The sequence below is a fragment of the Ylistrum balloti genome, unplaced genomic scaffold (genome assembly GCF_031769215.1).
Source record: "Ylistrum balloti isolate Yb309-2 unplaced genomic scaffold, AGI_CSIRO_Ybal_v1 Utg370484, whole genome shotgun sequence".
In the NCBI taxonomy this organism is placed as follows: domain Eukaryota; kingdom Metazoa; phylum Mollusca; class Bivalvia; order Pectinida; family Pectinidae; genus Ylistrum; species Ylistrum balloti.
The window spans coordinates 359231-378452 of record NW_026782316.1 but is presented as its reverse complement, the minus strand read 5'-3'; the positions used below and the strand labels follow the sequence as shown (position 1 = coordinate 378452).

Here is a 19222-nt window from a genome sequence, read left to right as displayed (position 1 = left end):
CTCCCGGTATATTAACTGATCATTAATGATTATGTACTAACTACCTCCCCGCCCTGCTCCTGCCCCCTGCCCCCCCACCCCTCCACTGTCCCAACCCCCTGTATATAAACTTATCATTAATGGTTATGTACTAACTACCCCCCCCCCCTGCTCCTGCCCAATGCCCCCCACCCCTCCACCGTCCCAACCCCCTGTATATAAACTTATCATTAATGATTATGTACTAACTACCTCCCCCGCCTGCTCCTGCCCCCCCACCCCTCCACCGTCCCAACCCCCTGTATATAAACTTATCATTAATGATTATGTACTAACTACCCCCCCCCTGCTCCTGCCCAATGCCCCCCCACCCCTCCACTGTCCCAACCCCCTGTATATAAACTTATCATTAATGATTATGTACTAACTACCCCCCCCCCCCCCCTGCTCCTGCCCCCTGCCCCCCACCCCTCCACCGTCCCAACCCCCTGTATATAAACTTATCATCAATGATTATGTACTAACTACCTCCCCCCTGCTCTTGCCACCTGCTCTTGCCCCCTGCCCCCTGCCCCCCACCCCTCCACCGTCCCAACCCCCTGTATATAAACTTATCATTAATGATTATGTACTAACCATATGGACTTTGCCACTGATTTTTATATTGCTAATTATTTTAAAACTTCGGCAAGGACGGCCACTTTTAATTTCTACCTACGAAGTACCACCACCAACTGATTCTACTGAACTAGAAATGAACAATATCTTTGGTAGTACAGCTAGAAATACAATATTTTACGTTGAACACATTAACACATTTACTTTAACAATCTCTATATTATAGAAGTATATAAGTCTTACATCAGGATAGGAAATTCTTTTATGTGAAAATATTTTGTCTGGCAGCCTCCACTTAATCACCTGGTAGCTGCCACTTAATCACCTGGTAGCTGCCACTTAATCACCTGGTAGCTGCCACTTAATTATTCGGCCGCTGCCACTAAATGCCTGGTGTTTGCCACATAATCATCCTGCGATATTCTAATATCTCTGGCTTTGATAGTCCCAGCTTATGGAATAAAGACATTGCTTCATCCATTGTTTCTTCATGTGGTGGTGCAATCAGCAGAATACTGTAGTAGATAAAACAGTTTAAGATAATAAAGTTGTGGCATCTGGTGGCTACCAGATATTTAAAAGTGTAGCCACCAGGTATGGCAACCACTAGATATTCATGTAGCAGCCATCATATTTTCACGTTACTTGGTGGCCAGGTCATTACGTGGCAACCACTAGATAAAATATTTTCAAATTTAAGATAGCATATGTCTATGTGAGCCTTATACACTTACATAATATATTGAATATTCATTTGATAACTGGTATATATTAAGACATCCACTACAGGTATTAACATAAAGAGTTCATAAATTTCAATATGTGATCATTACACATAAACCATAATGTCCACAACTTCAAATGATTTTATCAAACATAAAGTGTACCCAGTTACTGTTACTATCTAGGAGACACTAGAATTTGAAAGAAAAACATGAGATCCCAGAGGGATCTTGGTGCCCACCATTGTTTGATCTTTTATAAACTCTTTGAAAGTTGGATCTTTTCCCTCCTTTTCTCTCCTCTTCTCTGTTTTTGCTCTTAATGATAAGACATTTGAACATTCCTATGCAGAAATAAAGATGATAATCTTTACCTGCCAAATCCAAACTGGCAGCCTGGAAGCCATTTTATTTTTTCTGATCAGTCCCAAAATCAAACCAGCACAATGAGAGACCAAAGGGAACATACATATGAAATTTGAAAGATATCCATCCAGTACTTTTAGGTAAAAGCAATAACAATCTTTACTAACCTAAATCCAAGATGGCTGCATGCTAGCCATTTTGTTTCTCTGATCAGTCCCAAAATTACATGGGCACAACTAGAGACCAAGGGGAACCTACATAAACCTACCTAAATTTGAGAGAGATCCATACAGTACTTCTCAAGAAATAGCGAAAACGAAAAATTGCTTATAGGCAGACGGAAAGAGGACCTTGGACGCAGAGCAATTTGAATTGACCACCATCTGATGATGGTGTGCCAATAAAAGAGAACATTTTATGAGCACTTAAAAATCAATCATTTATATACATGTTCACTTGCATGACTCTTGATCATTTCTGGAAATTGTGTAAACATACAAGATTTACAGGAAAACATGTAAGCAGCACCACAACAACACCGATACAATACTGTTTCACATTATTTGCGTAACTATAAATGATATTGATAATATACTCAACATAGAAAGATGTGTCGCCTTTCATTTCCGAAAATGAGATTATTTAACGAAATATGAAATAACATTTTCTTGAGTAATACCCCTACACGAGCAAGCTCAAACCAGTTCTATAATGGCGTATTTATAATTTATCAAAAAGAGATTGTAACAAGAAATCCACTGACATCTACATATATACGGACAGCACACATCTGGATTTATAGGCTGGAAATGGACTTGTCACAAATTCCAAAGAACAATGTTGAAGCTGAAATAGCAAACTAGTTTAAAAGTCTACTCACAACAACATCATCAACTCCTCACCAAATTGCTTCTTGTCATGTGAGTAGAGAGCCCAAATACTTATATAAACAAGATCTAAGCAGGAGATACTAAGTACATCAGAATTATAGCAGACTGATATCACATGAAACATGTTGATAGTCAATAAATATATTACCTAGAGAGCAGCAAACACAAATAATTATCAGGATGGAATGTGATTTTATAATTATACCCTTTCAGATGATATTAGATATGGTAGCAATATAAATGTAAAAAAACTCCACACAAAGTTTTTATGGACATGTGACAAAACAAAAACATATTAAAAAATGTATCAAACACAGCCATCTTTATATCATTGTTATTAGCCTTAAAATATATAGAGTGCTGGAGCCTGTTAGTGAAAGGAAACAGGCTGTAAAAGGCTGAAAAATGTATTAAACAGCCATTCTTATATTGTTATAAGTCTTAGATAATATATATTGCTGGAGTTTGTTAGTGAAAGGAAACAGGCTGTAAAAGGCTGAAATTTAATTTTAATTAAAGAAACCTTTATATTATACTTCATAAGGGCTAGATTTTATACTCTTTCAACTTTCTTGAGAAGCTAAATACCTAAAGCCTTTGATAGCCACTATCCATCTCGGCCACTCTTGTGGTTGGCATGAGGATCCACCACAGCAGCTTAATAATATTACACCTGTTGTTAAAATTTCCTTGACTTTGTATTATAAACTTTGAATGAGATATAACAACAGAACATATTACACATAAGTTGTGTAAACATTGTATTACTGCAACTTCACAATTTGATAATTAATATTTACATTAAATACTTGACCAATTTCTTCAATAAAAGACAGGTAAAAAAAAAGTTATATTTGAACCCCCTGATTATTGGACACTATCGGTACGTCAACTATACATGTAGGTGGGGTATGTATGGATGATCCACACACATGTAGAGTTTGGGTCAGAACCAAGGTTTGGCTTTTAAGTCTTGTATTTTATTTTTTTCATTGAAGAAATGATTCACAAAATAAAGTGAAAAAATCACAACTCAATCAACATCTTGAAGAAATATTTACATAAATGAAACAGTAGCATTCATTTTGATAAAAATTACAGATAAACATTTTTTATAACAACAAGAGGCCCATGGGCCTTAACGGTCATCTGACAAAAAGCAAGCCAAACCTAGAAAGTGGGTTGAGGTCATTCATTTGAACAAACTTGGTAGCCTCTCCTCCAAGCATCTTAAAGGCCCAATATCAGCACTCATGGACTTTTGCTTGTTGAGAAGAAGTTATTTAAAGATTTTGACATATTTGACCCCTGCGACCTTGAAAGTTGTTCAAGGTCATTCATTTAAATAAACTTGGTAGCCTTTCCTCCCAGCATGCTACAGACCCAATATCGGCACTCATAGACTTTTGCTTATTGAGATGAAGTCCTTTGTATATTTTAACATATTTGACCCCTGTGACCTTGAAAGTGGGCCAAGGTCATTCATTTGAACAAACTTTGTAGGGCTCCATGCCAGCATGCTATGGGCCAAGTATTAGCCCCCTAGGCCTTCTAGTATTTGAGAAGAAGTTATTTAAAGATTTTGACATATTTGACCCCTGTGACCTTGAAAGTTGTTCAAGGTCATTCATTTAAACAAACTTGATAGCCCTTCATCCCAGCATGCCACAGGCACAATATCAGCAATCTGAGCCTTTTGGTTATTGAGAAGAAGTTGTTTAAAGATTTTAACATATTTGACCCCTGTGACCTTTAAAGTGGGTCAAGGTCATTCATTTGAACAAACTTGGTAGTCCTTCATCCCAGCATGCTACAGGCCTTATTTTAGTTGCCTGGGCCTTTTGATTACTGAGAAGAAGTCCTTTGAAGATTTAAAGACATTTGACCCCTGTGACCTTGAATGAAGGTCAAGATCATTCATTTGAACAAACTTGGTCGGGTTTCATCAAAGCAAGCTACAGGCTAAATATTAGTTGCCTGGGCCCTCCAGTTATTGAGAAGAAGTCGTTTGAAGATTTTAAGACATTTGACCCCTGTGACCTTGAATGAAGGTCAAGGTCATTCTTTTTAACAAACTTGGTAGAGCTTCATCAAAGCAAGCTACAGGCCAAATAATAGTTGCCTGGGCCTTCCAATTATTGAGAAGAAGTCGTTTGAATGAAAAGTTTACGGACGGCGCACGGCGGACGGCGCACGGCACACGACGACGGACGAAGCATGATGACTATAGGTCATCGGACCCTTCGGGTCAGATGACCTAAAAACTGAAACGAGAGTAAAATCTTCTGTACTTTTACATAAAATAATAATCACCTAATGGCCATATACACCTCCTTATTATATCTTACTTTACTCTGAAATTGTGATGGACGGGTAGATGCAGTGTTCATAATTAAGATCTTTTTCTCCCAATATATATCCCCCCTCCTAGAGTACCAGAAAAAATATTACAATATCAAGATATTAACCTTAAACAAAATACAGTTTCTTCTAATATACTTTCTTAATGATATGTTGTTAGATAAAAAAACAGATTACTGAATGTATATACAGGTACTTAAACAGGATATAGGTGTAATTTGGTATGCAGGCCTGTTATTCTTAACATACTCAGATAACATATCATTAAATTGTCAAGTTTGGATACTAAAAATATACATAAATGTTATATTGTAACATACAGGAGTTATTCTGTTGTAAGATAACATATAACAATAGATTAATGTTACAGAATTACTGTAATCTGGAATTTCAAAACTAACTATTGTTTCCATAAAAGTTTTGTATCACTATTATGCAAATGATCCATGACTGAAATTGACCAAAATTATCAAGACATTCTTCTGAAATTAAGCAACATTTTCAGAAAAGTTTCCTTGACAACATTTTGCCATTCTTCTGTGTTGTTTTGTGATACACACAAGGTGTGCCACAACACCACCAATAAACCTACTTGATAACAGTAAGTCAACTAGTTGTTTGTGAAACCACAACAGACTAGAACAAAGAGTGCCACAATGATAGCACACTCAGGTGTCTGGAGCTTGATTCCCAGGTTGGATGTAAAAAAATATGGGTCATCTACCCAACCATGTGGGTTTTCCCCAGGTACTCTGGATTCCACCCAAAGTTAAACCCCTCAAGCCCTTCTTTAAAGAGTGGTTGACATCTTGTTCAGTACTGATGTAAAATAATATAAGTCTATGATTCTGTAGATTAATGATTAAACATGTTGTTGAAACAATACTTAACTGCAGTATTTAGACTCAACATGCTCAACTATACAGCAAACATTCATCACATTGTTACTGAAACATCTCAGCTGTAAGACTATAATTCAACATGATGTTGAAATGTTACCAGGCTTGACTGCAGAGTGACAAATAAAACAGGTTGTTTTTGAAACATTCTAAGCTTTAGGACTATTTTGTTGGAGAAATGTTACTTGACGATTGATTGATGAATCAACAGCACCATGATCCAGCTAACATCAACAGGAATGTATTGTGACGACTAAAGGCACATCATCATTATGCTTCACAACACTTGTTTATTCCTTTCTTTTTCTTCCTTTCATACAAATTGTCTCTCTCCACTCCTACAATCAAACATAAAATGATGAAGTTTACAGAAATGTTCACACTCCAATCTAAGGCTTTGGTATGATATTACCCTGGTTTTGTTGAAAGTTTTTTTTTTATCTAGTGATTACTGATATTTCTAATATTTCAAAATTATGCGATTATCAGTTTTAAGTATAGATGTAAAACTGAGCTATTAAACTGAACATTTTACTTCATCTTGATATGATAGGAACATTCCACAGATATTTACTTTACATGATAGATGTCAGATTAAGATATACATTAAATGTATTTCAGGTAATAAAAACAACAATTTAAAGATATATACATAATTAAAGTGAAATTTGATTTTTAAAATCTTAAAGTGTGCCATTCGGAGCAAAATATGATCTTTTTATGGGGATAATTCAAATCAGAAGACAAAAAAAGGATATCCCAAAAAGTCAAAACAATTCCATAAAAACTACACTGTTTTCTGTTAGGATGAGAAGTTCATGAACTGACCGTCTCCTGACCTCAGAGAATATTTAATAGACAGATAATTTTTATAGCCAGATTTGTTATCAACAGTTAAGCTTGTTCCTAAATGACACCAATTATCATCATACACTTACTGATAAAGTCATTGCCAATCTGTTTGGCTGGCTGGGAATGGTCTGTGTCCACTTCTCGCAAGACAGCAGCTTCAAATGTCAGAGATACTGCTCGGAAGAAGAAATCCTTCACATTCTCACCTTCAAAGGTTTACAGAAAAGATGACTAATAGTATCTGGAATAACTGCTGTTTAGGAATGTTTATTATAAACACATTGAAGTTCTCATTTAGATTCACCTTGTTTATTTCTTGTTTATAACAAAACAAATGAAGGGAAATTTGCCAGTTAAGCACTCATCTTCGATACTTAAAAGAACTCGTGATCTTAATCCAGTCTTAAACATATTTTTAAGTATCTAGATTGCATTTCCTGTTTGGTGATAATGTATAAAATTTGTAATGGTATTTACACCTGTTTAGACAACACTGCCCAATACTCTGTCCTGATACTGTTACTAGCTGTCATGGTATATCTACCTGTTTTAGACGACACTGCCCAATACTCTGTCCTGATACTGTTACTAACTGTCATGGTATATCTACCTGTTTTAGACGACACTGCCCAATACTCTGTCCTGATACTGTTACTAACTGTCATGGTATATCTACCTGTTTTAGACGACACTGCCCAATACTCTGTCCTGATACTGTTACTAACTGTCATGGTATATCTACCTGTTTTAGACGACACTGCCCAATACTCTGTCCTGATACTGTTACTAACTGTCATGGTATATCTACCTGTTTTAGACGACACTGCCCAATACTCTGTCCTGATACTGTTACTAACTGTCATGGTATATCTACCTGTTTTAGACGACACTGCCCAATACTCTGTCCTGATACTGTTACTAACTGTCATGGTATATCTACCTGTTTTAGACGACACTGCCCAATACTCTGTCCTGATACTGTTACTAACTGTCATGGTATATCTACCTGTTTTAGACGACACTGCCCAATACTCTGTCCTGATACTGTTACTAACTGTCATGGTATATCTACCTGTTTTAGACGACACTGCCCAATACTCTGTCCTGATACTGTTACTAACTGTCATGGTATATCTACCTGTTTTATACTGTTACTAACTGTCATGGTATATCTACCTGTTTTACACTGCCCAATACTCTGTCCTGATACTGTTACTAACTGTCATGGTATATCTACCTGTTTTAGACGACACTGCCCAATACTCTGTCCTGATACTGTTACTAACTGTCATGGTATATCTACCTGTTTTAGACGACACTGCCCAATACTCTGTCCTGATACTGTTACTAACTGTCATGGTATATCTACCTGTTTTAGACGACACTGCCCAATACTCTGTCCTGATACTGTTACTAACTGTCATGGTATATCTACCTGTTTTAGACGACACTGCCCAATACTCTGTCCTGATACTGTTACTAACTGTCATGGTATATCTACCTGTTTTAGACGACACTGCCCAATACTCTGTCCTGATACTGTTACTAACTGTCATGGTATATCTACCTGTTTTAGACGACACTGCCCAATACTCTGTCCTGATACTGTTACTAACTGTCATGGTATATCTACCTGTTTTAGACGACACTGCCCAATACTCTGTCCTGATACTGTTACTAACTGTCATGGTATATCTACCTGTTTTAGACGACACTGCCCAATACTCTGTCCTGATACTGTTACTAACTGTCATGGTATATCTACCTGTTTTAGACGACACTGCCCAATACTCTGTCCTGATACTGTTACTAACTGTCATGGTATATCTACCTGTTTTAGACGACACTGCCCAATACTCTGTCCTGATACTGTTACTAATTGTCATGGTATATCTACCTGTTTTAGACGACACTGCCCAATACTCGGCCCCGATACTGTTAGCAATGTCTGATGCTCTTCTCTCCACAGCTTCATATCCAGCATCAGACTATTGTACAAATTACATTGTAATGTTTTGTAAAACATATAAATGGGAATACATTGTTATACCAATACTGTAATAGAATGTTACAGAAATAACATTATACATTGTTATTAAATTACCCTGATACAATGTTAACTGTTTATTGTCAACGTAATATATTCTATACCAAGTTAAAAATTAAAAAAAAAAACATGAGAAAACAAATACTATTTAAAACTTTTCTGTTGTAAGCACCAGACGTTGTAATATAATTTTATACAGTGTACATGAATGACTTTTTACAAACCAATTTCAATGTACATTACTTTAACAACAATACAACATACATTTCCACACCTGTTAGTCTTATCAATTGATTTTAATCCATCACATTGTATTCTGGAGATTTGTACATTTTACTCCAGTATAACACAAAAGATAATCGTCACATCAATCTGATAGAAAACCTACCATGCTATCTTTCTTGCTGCCCACCAGAAGTTTGATGGGATCACTAGCACTTTCTGAAGCATCACGCATCCACTTAGCAGCATTGGACAGTGACATTTCATCTGTCAGGTCAAACACTACCACCACCACTGTAACACAGGTAATCATCAAAATTTCTGTTTGTGAACAGGTGATCAAAATGTTCTCAGTCTACAAACAGGTGATCAAAATGTTCTCAGTCTACAAACAGGTGATCAAAATGTTCTCAGTCTACAAACAGGTGATCAAAATGTTTTCAGTCTACAAACAGGTGATCAAAATGTTCTCAGTCTACAAACAGGTGATCAAAATGTTTTCAGTCTACAAACAGGTGATCAAAATGTTCTCAGTCTACAAACAGGTGATTAAAATGTTTTCAGTCTACAAACAGGTGATCAAAATGTTCTCAGTCTACAAACAGGTGATCAAAATGTTTTCAGTCTACAAACAGGTGATCAAAATGTTCTCAGTCTACAAACAGGTGATCAAAATGTTTTCACAAACAGGTGATCAAAATGTTTTCAGTCTACAAACAGGTGATCAAAATGTTTTCAGTCTACAAACAGGTGATCAAAATGTTTTCAGTCTACAAACAGGTGATCAAAATGTTTTCAGTCTACAAACAGGTGATCAAAATGTTTTCAGTCTACAAACAGGTGATCAAAATGTTTTCAGTCTACAAACAGGTGATCAAAATGTTTTCAGTCTACAAACAGGTGATCAAAATGTTTTCAGTCTATAAACTAGTGATCATTCAGTTAAAATTCCATAGTGTTGGGCATGTGTGTCAGATGTGTTTTACATGTATCTATAAACCTGTTGTAGCTGTGAAACTTTATCAACTATATGTTGACGTAGTGCTGGGTAGAGTTGTATGTACTTTGGTAAACAGTGGCTGGTCATGATTAACAGGAAATATACAGAAAATGGTGAGGAAAAATAAGTACAGTATATACACATGTACACAGACTGTCACAGAGAGAGTCTAGGGGTTACTGAGACATCAGAGATTCTGTGGTGTAGTCGGTGTGAAAGTGGATCATTGACACAGAAGGTATGTTTTTCTTGTAATGATAACAGATATTTTAGATAGAATACATATATATGTACCATTAGCCCCTCTGTAGTAGGAGGCTGCTATACACTTGAATCTTTCCTGGCCAGCTGTGTCCCATCTGTAACAAAAGACAAGTAGTTAATGTATAACTGAGCACCAGTGTAAGGAAATAACACTTTATAAACAACAGATTCTGTGGTATTTATTATTTCATATTATTACTCATATTTTTAATGGATTAATCTAAGAGACAGAATCCCTGAAATCTCTTCATTTCTCCCATATTTTTATATCTGGGAACAGAACTAAATTTCACACCAAAATCGTTCTTAAAATGTTCTGCTATTTCAAAATTTGAGAAGGTAAAAAACTGAGAAACAGCTTTAGCTCAATCATAAAAACAACCTGATGTAGAAAAAAAATAAATGGTTCACATCATAAAATTAGCTTGTTAGAAGAAAACTGCTTAACATAATAAAAATAACCTAACATCATTTAAAAAAAAGATTGATAATAAAAAAGGCATAACATAATTAAAATAGCCTGACATCGTAAGAATGATAATGAATGCAAGTGAGGTCACATATTAATCTGATATGTAATGTATCTTGTCCAATCAAAATGAAAGTTAACAATCCTTAAGGACTACTGAATACTTCTGTCATCTCTAAGTCTGATCACAAGTTGCATACTCTTTATAACAGTTTCAGAAAATAAATATCCAGGACATGAATTTCATTGTGATCCTTTAACTTACATCTGTAGTGTGAAGGGTATGGAGAGGATACTAAACTTCTCCACTTCAAAATCCACTCCTATGGTAGCCTTGTAGTCTCTGTCAAACACATCATGACAGAACCTGAAACAATCAAAATACTTTTACCAATACATAAACATCACAGAGAGATCTTCATCACTTCTTAATAAGCTGAATCCTTTATATCTCAGAAATATGTTATATTGACAGGTGAATTAATCATATAACATTGAATAAGAAATCTTCCTACAGATGAGCACAAGAACCAAGGGGATCATACAAATGATTTTTTAATAACAATCCATTTAGTACCTCTCAAGTTATACCAACAACAAGCTATTTAATTTCTGTTAGGAGTATTTTATAAGCTATTTATTTGTTAAATTACAAGATGGCATATTGTCAGTTATTTTGTATATTCTTTCTTATCTGACTGGAAACTAAATGGGCACCACTCAATACAAAGGGAAAGCTACATTTGAAATTTGAGAATGATCCATCCATTACCTTTCAAAATATATTGATAACAAACATTTACTGTCAAAATCCAAGATGGACGCATTTTGGCCATTTTCATTTTTTTTATCAGTCTAGAAAATTAAATGGCACCCCGAACAACCCAGGGGAAGGGTCACCACTAAGGACCAAGGGGAAGTATCTGATGAAACTGGAAGAAGATCCATCCTGTATTTTTTTATGTTGTCTTAAGATACTTAACACTAATGGTTTGTGTAGTCAAGAGTTTCCATACAAACCTATTGACCAGACTTGTCTTTCCCACAGACACATCACCAACAAGAACAGCTTTACAAATCTTCAATCTGAAAATAAAATCTTTATACACAACAAAACAGTAACTTAATCATGTCACTAACAAGGAAATCTGTCAGTAGTTAATAGAAAACCTGTCACATATTCCCTTAAAAATCCCTAAGAAGATACCACAGAACAAGAATTCCATGGAGCTTGATGTGTTGCCTGCCCAGCAAGATTTCTGGAGATGAGTTTTAAGGAACAATAGCCATGGATTTTCATTGTATTTAATCAGTTTCTGTGACATACAGTTAAGACTTTAGAAATAGCATAAATTCTATTTAAAATGGATAAAATTGATATTCCCTAAGACACCTCCAAATATTGACCACAGGCTTTGATTTTTATTTCCTCAAGGAGGCATTTATGAAAACAAAATTCTAATCCAGTGAAGTTTTATCAATCACAAAGTGACATACTCCCAGTTTGATAGGAAAGAGAACTTTACATTCTAAAATTAACACATGACCAGAATGACATGAATCTAAGTTATGAAACAAGATAAAGAAAATATAAAATGGTTTGACTAATGTTTTGGTAATTACAGGTTTCACACAATTTCAGACAAATGACCCATTATCTTTGTTTGATCTCTGGTTTGTCTTGAACACAATCAACACTAGTTCATACAAGCATACCCGACTCTTCCTGTTCTATTTTCTGCACAAGCATTCTTCACTTTTGGATGAAAGTTCATCTTTTGGTATGGAGTGGCATCAGGATGGAAAGCCTGTTATGAGAAAACGTAATTCTTGAATGAGGAATACATATTTTGTTTGTGTCATAGAACAATACCAACAAGTAACATTTTATTTCTCTGTCAAATGATATTTGATATGATACCAGGATAAAAAGGAAGGTTTACACATGCATATATCAGTTTTTTCCTCGCTTGAAACCAATGACTGCTTTCCTAGCTTAAATTACATTATCAAAATTGGGGTGAAAATGTGACGCTTGGTAAATATTTACAGATGAAACAATCTTTACTAAACCATGTAACAGGTGACTTACTATTTCTGGTTTATATTATACATTAGATATGTTACTTATTTAGATATAATCCTATTGGTAGCCATGGTTTTTGCTATTCTCTCGGAGGAGATTAGAGATTACCTTATGTTTGCTGACCGTGTTTGATACATTTCATGGGGTAGATTTGTGATGACCCAATCATTGGCCACTGTGTTTGATACATTACCTGAGACAGATTTGTGATGATACAACTCTTGACCACTGTCTTGGATTGTTACTTGAAAGAACTTTGCGGAGACCCAATCTCTAATTTTTGAGGAGATCTGATCTATGGCCATTGTGTTTGAGATATTACCCGAGGGAATTTTAAGATTACCCAATCTTTGGCTACTGTGTCTGAGGTATCCACAGTTTTTTTTTTTAATTTTTGAGGAGATCTGATCTATGGCCATTGTGTTTGAGATATTACCCGAGGGAATTTTAAGATTACCCATCCTTTGGCTACTGTGTCTGAGGTATCCACAGTTTATTTTTATTTTTGAGGAGATCTGATCTATGGCCATTGTGTTTGAGATATTACCTGAGGGAATTTTAAGATTACCCAATCTTTGGCTACTGTGTCTGAGGTATCCACAGTTTTTTTTTTAATTTTTGAGGAGATCTGATCTATGGCCATTATGTTTGAGATATTACCTGAGGGAATTTTAAGATTACCCAATCTTTGGCTACTGTGTCTGAGGTATCCACAGGTTTTTTTGTATTTTTGAGGAGATCTGATCTATGGCCATTGTGTTTGAGATATTACCTGAGGGAATTTTAAGATTACCCAATCTTTGGCTACTGTGTCTGAGGTATCCACAGTTTTTTTTTTAATTTTTGAGGAGATCTGATCTATGGCCATTATGTTTGAGATATTACCTGAGGGAATTTTAAGATTACCCATCCTTTGGCTACTGTGTCTGAGGTATCCACAGTTTTTTTTTTTAATTTTTGAGGAGATCTGATCTATGGCCATTATGTTTGAGATATTACCTGAGGGAATTTTAAGATTACCCAATCTTTGGCTACTGTGTCTGAGGTATCCACATTTTATTTTAATTTTTGAGGAGATCTGATCTATGGCCATTATGTTTGAGATATTACCTGAGGGAATTTTAAGATTACCCAATCTTTGGCTACTGTGTCTGAGGTATCCACAGTTTTTTTTTTTAATTTTTGAGGAGATCTGATCTATGGCCATTATGTTTGAGATATTACCTGAGGGAATTTTAAGATTACCCATCCTTTGGCTACTGTGTCTGAGGTATCCACAGTTTTTTTTTTAATTTTTGAGGAGATCTGATCTATGGCCATTGTGTTTGAGATATTACCTGAGGGAATTTTAAGATTACCCATCCTTTGGCTACTGTGTCTGAGGTATCCACAGTTTTATTTTTGAGGAGATCTGATCTATGGCCATTGTGTTTGAGATATTACCTGAGGGAATTTGGAGATGACCCGATCTTTGGCTACTGTGTTTGAGATGATAGTTCTTCCAGCAGACATGATGACAGGAGTTGATCACAACTTGATGGCTAATTTAAAAGTCAACAGGTAGAGTGTAAACTCTTCAGATATTACATCAATCTACAATTAAAAATAAAACAAAGTTCAGCTGTTATCTGCATTATATTGATAATAAGTATCAGACATATCAAATTGTAAAAAAAAAATGAAAAAATTACCAAAAAATAATCTAAAAAACTAATATATCTACCAAGTAATCGATTGTTTATTTGGATAAAGCAATTTTGTTGATTTATTACAATTGTGAACTATATGTATCAGAAACGAACGTTTCAATGGCCTAAATTATCTTTTGTTTAATGATAGCTCAAGTTTCAGTACATCCTCTCGAATCCAAAGATGTTCCGGAACCGTTTACGTTTTAAAACCCCTACTCGTACTTCACCTTTTCTAAATTTTTCGTTTCGTAATAACGATCGATTTGGATGGTTACGGAATTATCAAAATAGAAAGCTGGTGGTTTTTTCATATCAATGGAATTTCATCTATAACTCTGCTTTCTTTTACTTTTAGTTCTATTTGATTTCGGCTCATATTATGATTTGGAATTTAACGACCTGGTGAACTACTTACGTCGTGGATAAAAATAACTGGTGATTCTGTAGATAAGAGTATCTATTTCATTTCTTTCATCCCGGTCCTTAATTCTAAAACGTAACTCAAAACTGTCAATATCAAGGGTGTTGATTCCCACATTGGTGAGATTTACAACGGAAGTGAAACTATGCACGCATCATCTGCGTCAGTTGACGCTTACTGCGTCTTTCCCTCGCCTGTTTCTGTAAAGCGTCTATTGGAATCAATGAAAATTACGGAAGCGGAAACCAATTTCATGCACAGGCGTACAGGGCAAATTAGAACTTTGCAAACCACGTGGAAACCCCAAATCCGTCCTTTTTCAACATGGCTCCCAAAAAGAAGGCAACAGTAGAAAGTATGCGTCTTATACGACATCAAAAAACGGCATTGGCTGTAATAAAACATCTTTTTTATGATCTTTGTGTTGATGGCATACGAAGGCGAATTGTTAAATGTATTTATATACTGTATATATTATGAAATTATAGATAAATTTATATTTTGAGACGGAATGTGTTGTTTATATGACATCAGTTAATCCAATGACGAGTTTCTGATTATTTTATCTGTGTTCATGTGAACCCACTAACGATAGATTTCTCTCTTGAAACTCTGAAGCACTCCGACAGGTTAAGTTATTTTGTTGCCAATTTATTTTAACAACAGGGATCCGACAAGATTATTCCTGTTAAAATAGTATTAGTAATAGTATTTGAGCAGTGTATATTGCTAGATTCAACGTGTAATTCTGTGGGTTGAGCTCTTCGATCATTAAAAAACCCAATAAACTTGAGGACAATACTCGTGTTAGAAATGTCCTCTCTTGAATGTAATTATATCAGTATTCAGGTTTACAAAGTTTCAAAACTACATTATTGAGCAGTTTTCCAAATGTTCAGTATGCACTGTAGATGGTTTGCCAAATGCAAGAAAGACCAGAATTTTTTTGGCTTCCAAATGTTGTTCAAAAGTAACCAACATATCTTCAATCAATCAATGATGATATTCCATTTTTATATTACTCTGTGAATTTGTATTGTATAAAAATGTAATCAAAATGTTGATGTGCATTCTATCATTTTTACCTTAATTTTTTTTCTCTCTGTCTTTTTTATCAGAGGGTGGCAAGAAAGATGCTGCCAAAGTGAAGGAGTCCACAGCTCCAGCCAAGGCCAAGCAAAAGGCTCAGAAGGCAAAGAAGTCCCAGCTTAGAGGTGTGCATGACAAGCGCAATCGCAAGGTCCGCACGTCGGTACACTTCAGGAGACCAAAGACCCTCAAGCTGCCTAGGGAGCCTAAATACCCCAGGAAAAGTGTGCCGAAGACTGCAACGTAAGCAATCACCATTTTAAAACAATTTTGAAATGATGGAATTTACTAGAAGAAATATTCAAATGTACAGGTTTCCGTAATGGGGATTATTGTCAATTTTACAAGGTTAAATGTGTGTGATGCAGAAAAAAAGAACATTGGTTGAGTGGTTTGCTGTACATTTGCAATGTAGGAGTAAATTTATTCCACATGTTCACATGCTTATACTAAAACAAAGACCTTCCATCACATAAAGATGGGGATCCTCCTTCCAACCTAATCCATGAATATGTTTCGGTGAACCCTTAGAGGATTCCTAAGAAAATGCATTATTATCTAAATGCAGAGGCAGTAGAAATGTGATCATATTGGCTGATTACTATTGATGCTTTATTTTTCATAATGCACTTGAAAATTTTTTAGAGAAAGATCCTAAAGTGAAAAATATTATTTACTTCATAATGCAATGGAACAAATTGTGTCCCAATGCAATCTACCATTTTAAATTTCGGATGTCACCCAGTCAATCTCCAGCCAACTAATGTCTACTGATGCATTTTTCATGAGTTTAATCAGTTTTAAAGTCACTGTGGTGAGAAATCTAACTAACCTTAATACTGTTTAAAGTGTAAGTCTTCAGTAACTTGAAATGGGCAGTGTAGGTTACATTGATATTTTTTCTAAATATAAAATCGGTACTTTTTTTTTTTTTTTTTTCAGGTTAGACAAATACAGAATTGTCAAGTACCCATTGACAACTGAGTCTGCAATGAAGAAGATTGAGGATAACAACACCTTAGTCTTTGTTGTGGACAAAAGGGCCAACAAACCCCAGGTCAAACTGGCTGTGAAGAAACTTTATGATATTGATGTTGCAAAAGTCAACACTTTGATCAGGTAAAATCAGTTAACATGTTTTATGATCTATGCTGAAAATCCACATTTTTTGTACAAATTTCTGTGGGTTTTTTTTTAATTTATTGTGTTTTCTGTAAACTAGAGATCTCCCTCATGTAAGTAAGTAAATTCATGACAGCAATAAACAGTGTTTGCTTTTGAAGTGATGCAGGCAGACAACCACCTGAGACATTAGGAGGTAGTGAGATAATTACACCCCCTTTTGTACATAATAAAGTCAGTACCAAGGTGTTTGGATGGATGGTGTTGACATGCCCAGGACTGACAACTTTTAAAAATGTTGGCATCAGAGAACACCCCAGCAATTTTGGGACTGTGAAATATCAGTTTATTTTGATGATTTCGCAAATGCAATTTTTAAATCACCATTGATGACTGTTAGTGCAAACCCTGTTTTGAGCATATGAAAATAGGTATGAAGTGTGTAGATTAGCCTTATTAGGTAAACAGAAGCTCACTATCACCAAATAACACTCTGGCACGACACATCATGTGACCTTATTCCACATCTAAATATGCATTTTTCACCTGACTAGAGAAAAGTGAAACAAGCTCCTGAGGTTGTTTGCCAAGAGACACAAATCTGTTGTAAGAGTAGTGCATTATCTTTTATCAAATCAACACACATTGACTGGAGAAGAAGAAAACTTCTGTTAGTGGTGGAGATCTGTAAAATGTAAAGAGCTGTTGACAGCATTGATAATCAAAAGATCAGTTATTGGCTATGGTTAATCATTGCCTTTCAATTATAGATATCATTATAGTATATTTACCTGTAAGTAGCCCACAGAAAGTGTGAAACACGCATTCTAAAGCCATATATTTAAATCTCGGTGATCAATGAGAATGAGATTAATAGAATCTTCCTGTACCTTGAGGGTGTGGATGATTATTTTTCTATCATACTTTTTCTCAGAGAGCCTTAGCTTCGGTGATAATCAGCTTTTAAACAAACAGGTAAAAACACTGTGTCTATGTAGAAGACGACGTGTGTAGAAGTAGTTCTGGTTCACTTAGGTGCACGCGCTGTCATACCCTAGGGGTTGACAGAGAAATCTTGAACAAGTAAAACAGGTGACAAGCCTGTGAATGATGGGAGAAAAATTGTTTCTTTGAGATATTTTGTGGTTTTGTGTTGATGTATATAAATGATTATTTTGTAGGCCTGATGGTGAGAAGAAGGCATATGTACGACTAGCTCCCGACTATGATGCTTTGGATGTTGCCAACAAAGTAAGTGGTATAGTATACTTCAGTATCTATTTCTACCTGTATTAATAGACATTAAGGCCTTAATGTTTATTGATACAGGTACATATAGTCACTTTGTAAACAGAGGTTTTAACCACCCATTCTATCCCTAGTAGCCTGAAACCATGACAACAAATTTCAAATTAATTTTTTCTTTCACCAAAAAGACTTGGACTCTTTACTGTGGTAATACATTATGTTTGTAGTAATGTCAGTAGTGCTCACAGATGTGGATTGATCTGTTATCTCTGTACAGAAGGGTCGCTTTAGACTTCACTGTGCAGTGCTTTCATTCTGGTGGCTATCTACTTTGATTTTAATTGATTTGTTTTCTCCTTTTCAGATCGGAATCATCTAAACTGGGAGACTGTATACATTTGTTATTTTATTGTAAGATAAATAAACTCACCAAGACAGTAAGAGTGTTTTGTATGTGTTATTGGATCTTGAAATGAAACATTTTGTTAAACAAATGCTTTCATTATTGAATTTTAGTTCGGGCAAAATTTTAACTAGAATTCATATTATTGGAGATTTTTAGGCCTGTTTCAAACGTTTGGCAGTAGCTGTTTTCAATAATTAAATGTTTCTCTCATGGGGTATGATTTAAACATTGCTGGTAATATTTAGTCCACCAGCATTATAGTGGACAATATAAATAACTTTTTATCAGAGGTAAGTCTATTTAAACAAATTTTTTTCACTATTAGGCATCAGAGGGATCATCTGAAATGTCGTCTGTAGGTTTCCCCTTGTCCAGAGTTGTGTATTATTCATTAAGAAGACAATATGTCCAACAGATGGTCATTTTAATATTGACTGTGAAAGTTGATTACAATATTTTGAGAATCTCTG

General features: G+C 35.3%; 2 protein-coding genes across 2 annotated transcripts; one reads left to right on the top strand and one right to left on the bottom strand.

The window, feature by feature from the left end:
• Positions 1-5547: 5547 nt before the first annotated feature.
• Positions 5548-14292, bottom strand: LOC132555411 (ras-related protein Rab-34-like). Its single transcript, XM_060219761.1, has 9 exons — positions 14219-14292; positions 12406-12497; positions 11710-11775; positions 10955-11056; positions 10251-10315; positions 9123-9250; positions 8585-8675; positions 6774-6893; positions 5548-6173 (listed from the first exon to the last, which is right to left on the bottom strand). Exons 1-9 carry the CDS (start codon positions 14285-14287, stop codon positions 6106-6108), a joined length of 801 nt encoding a protein of 266 aa, XP_060075744.1. The 5' UTR covers positions 14288-14292; the 3' UTR covers positions 5548-6105.
• Positions 14293-15188: 896 nt separating this feature from the next.
• On the top strand, positions 15189-18787 carry LOC132555400 (large ribosomal subunit protein uL23-like). Its single transcript, XM_060219749.1, has 5 exons — positions 15189-15242; positions 16006-16219; positions 16919-17095; positions 18280-18349; positions 18711-18787. Exons 1-5 carry the CDS (start codon positions 15212-15214, stop codon positions 18723-18725), a joined length of 507 nt encoding a protein of 168 aa, XP_060075732.1. The 5' UTR covers positions 15189-15211; the 3' UTR covers positions 18726-18787.
• The last annotated feature ends 435 nt before the right edge of the window (positions 18788-19222 follow it).

Coding starts and splice junctions, on each gene's coding strand:
- LOC132555411 (XM_060219761.1), bottom strand. CDS start 14,287: ATGTCTGCTGGAAGAACTATCATCTCAAACACAGTAGCCAAAGATCGG. Junction 12,498..14,218: donor TCATCTCCAAATTCCCTCAG/GTAATATCTCAA, acceptor TTCTCATAACAG/GCTTTCCATCCTGATGCCAC. Junction 10,316..10,954: donor ATACCCTTCACACTACAGAT/GTAAGTTAAAGG, acceptor CTTTTGTTACAG/ATGGGACACAGCTGGCCAGG.
- LOC132555400 (XM_060219749.1), top strand. CDS start 15,212: ATGGCTCCCAAAAAGAAGGCAACAGTAGAAA. Junction 15,243..16,005: donor AAAGAAGGCAACAGTAGAAA/GTATGCGTCTTA, acceptor CTTTTTTATCAG/AGGGTGGCAAGAAAGATGCT. Junction 17,096..18,279: donor AAAGTCAACACTTTGATCAG/GTAAAATCAGTT, acceptor ATTATTTTGTAG/GCCTGATGGTGAGAAGAAGG.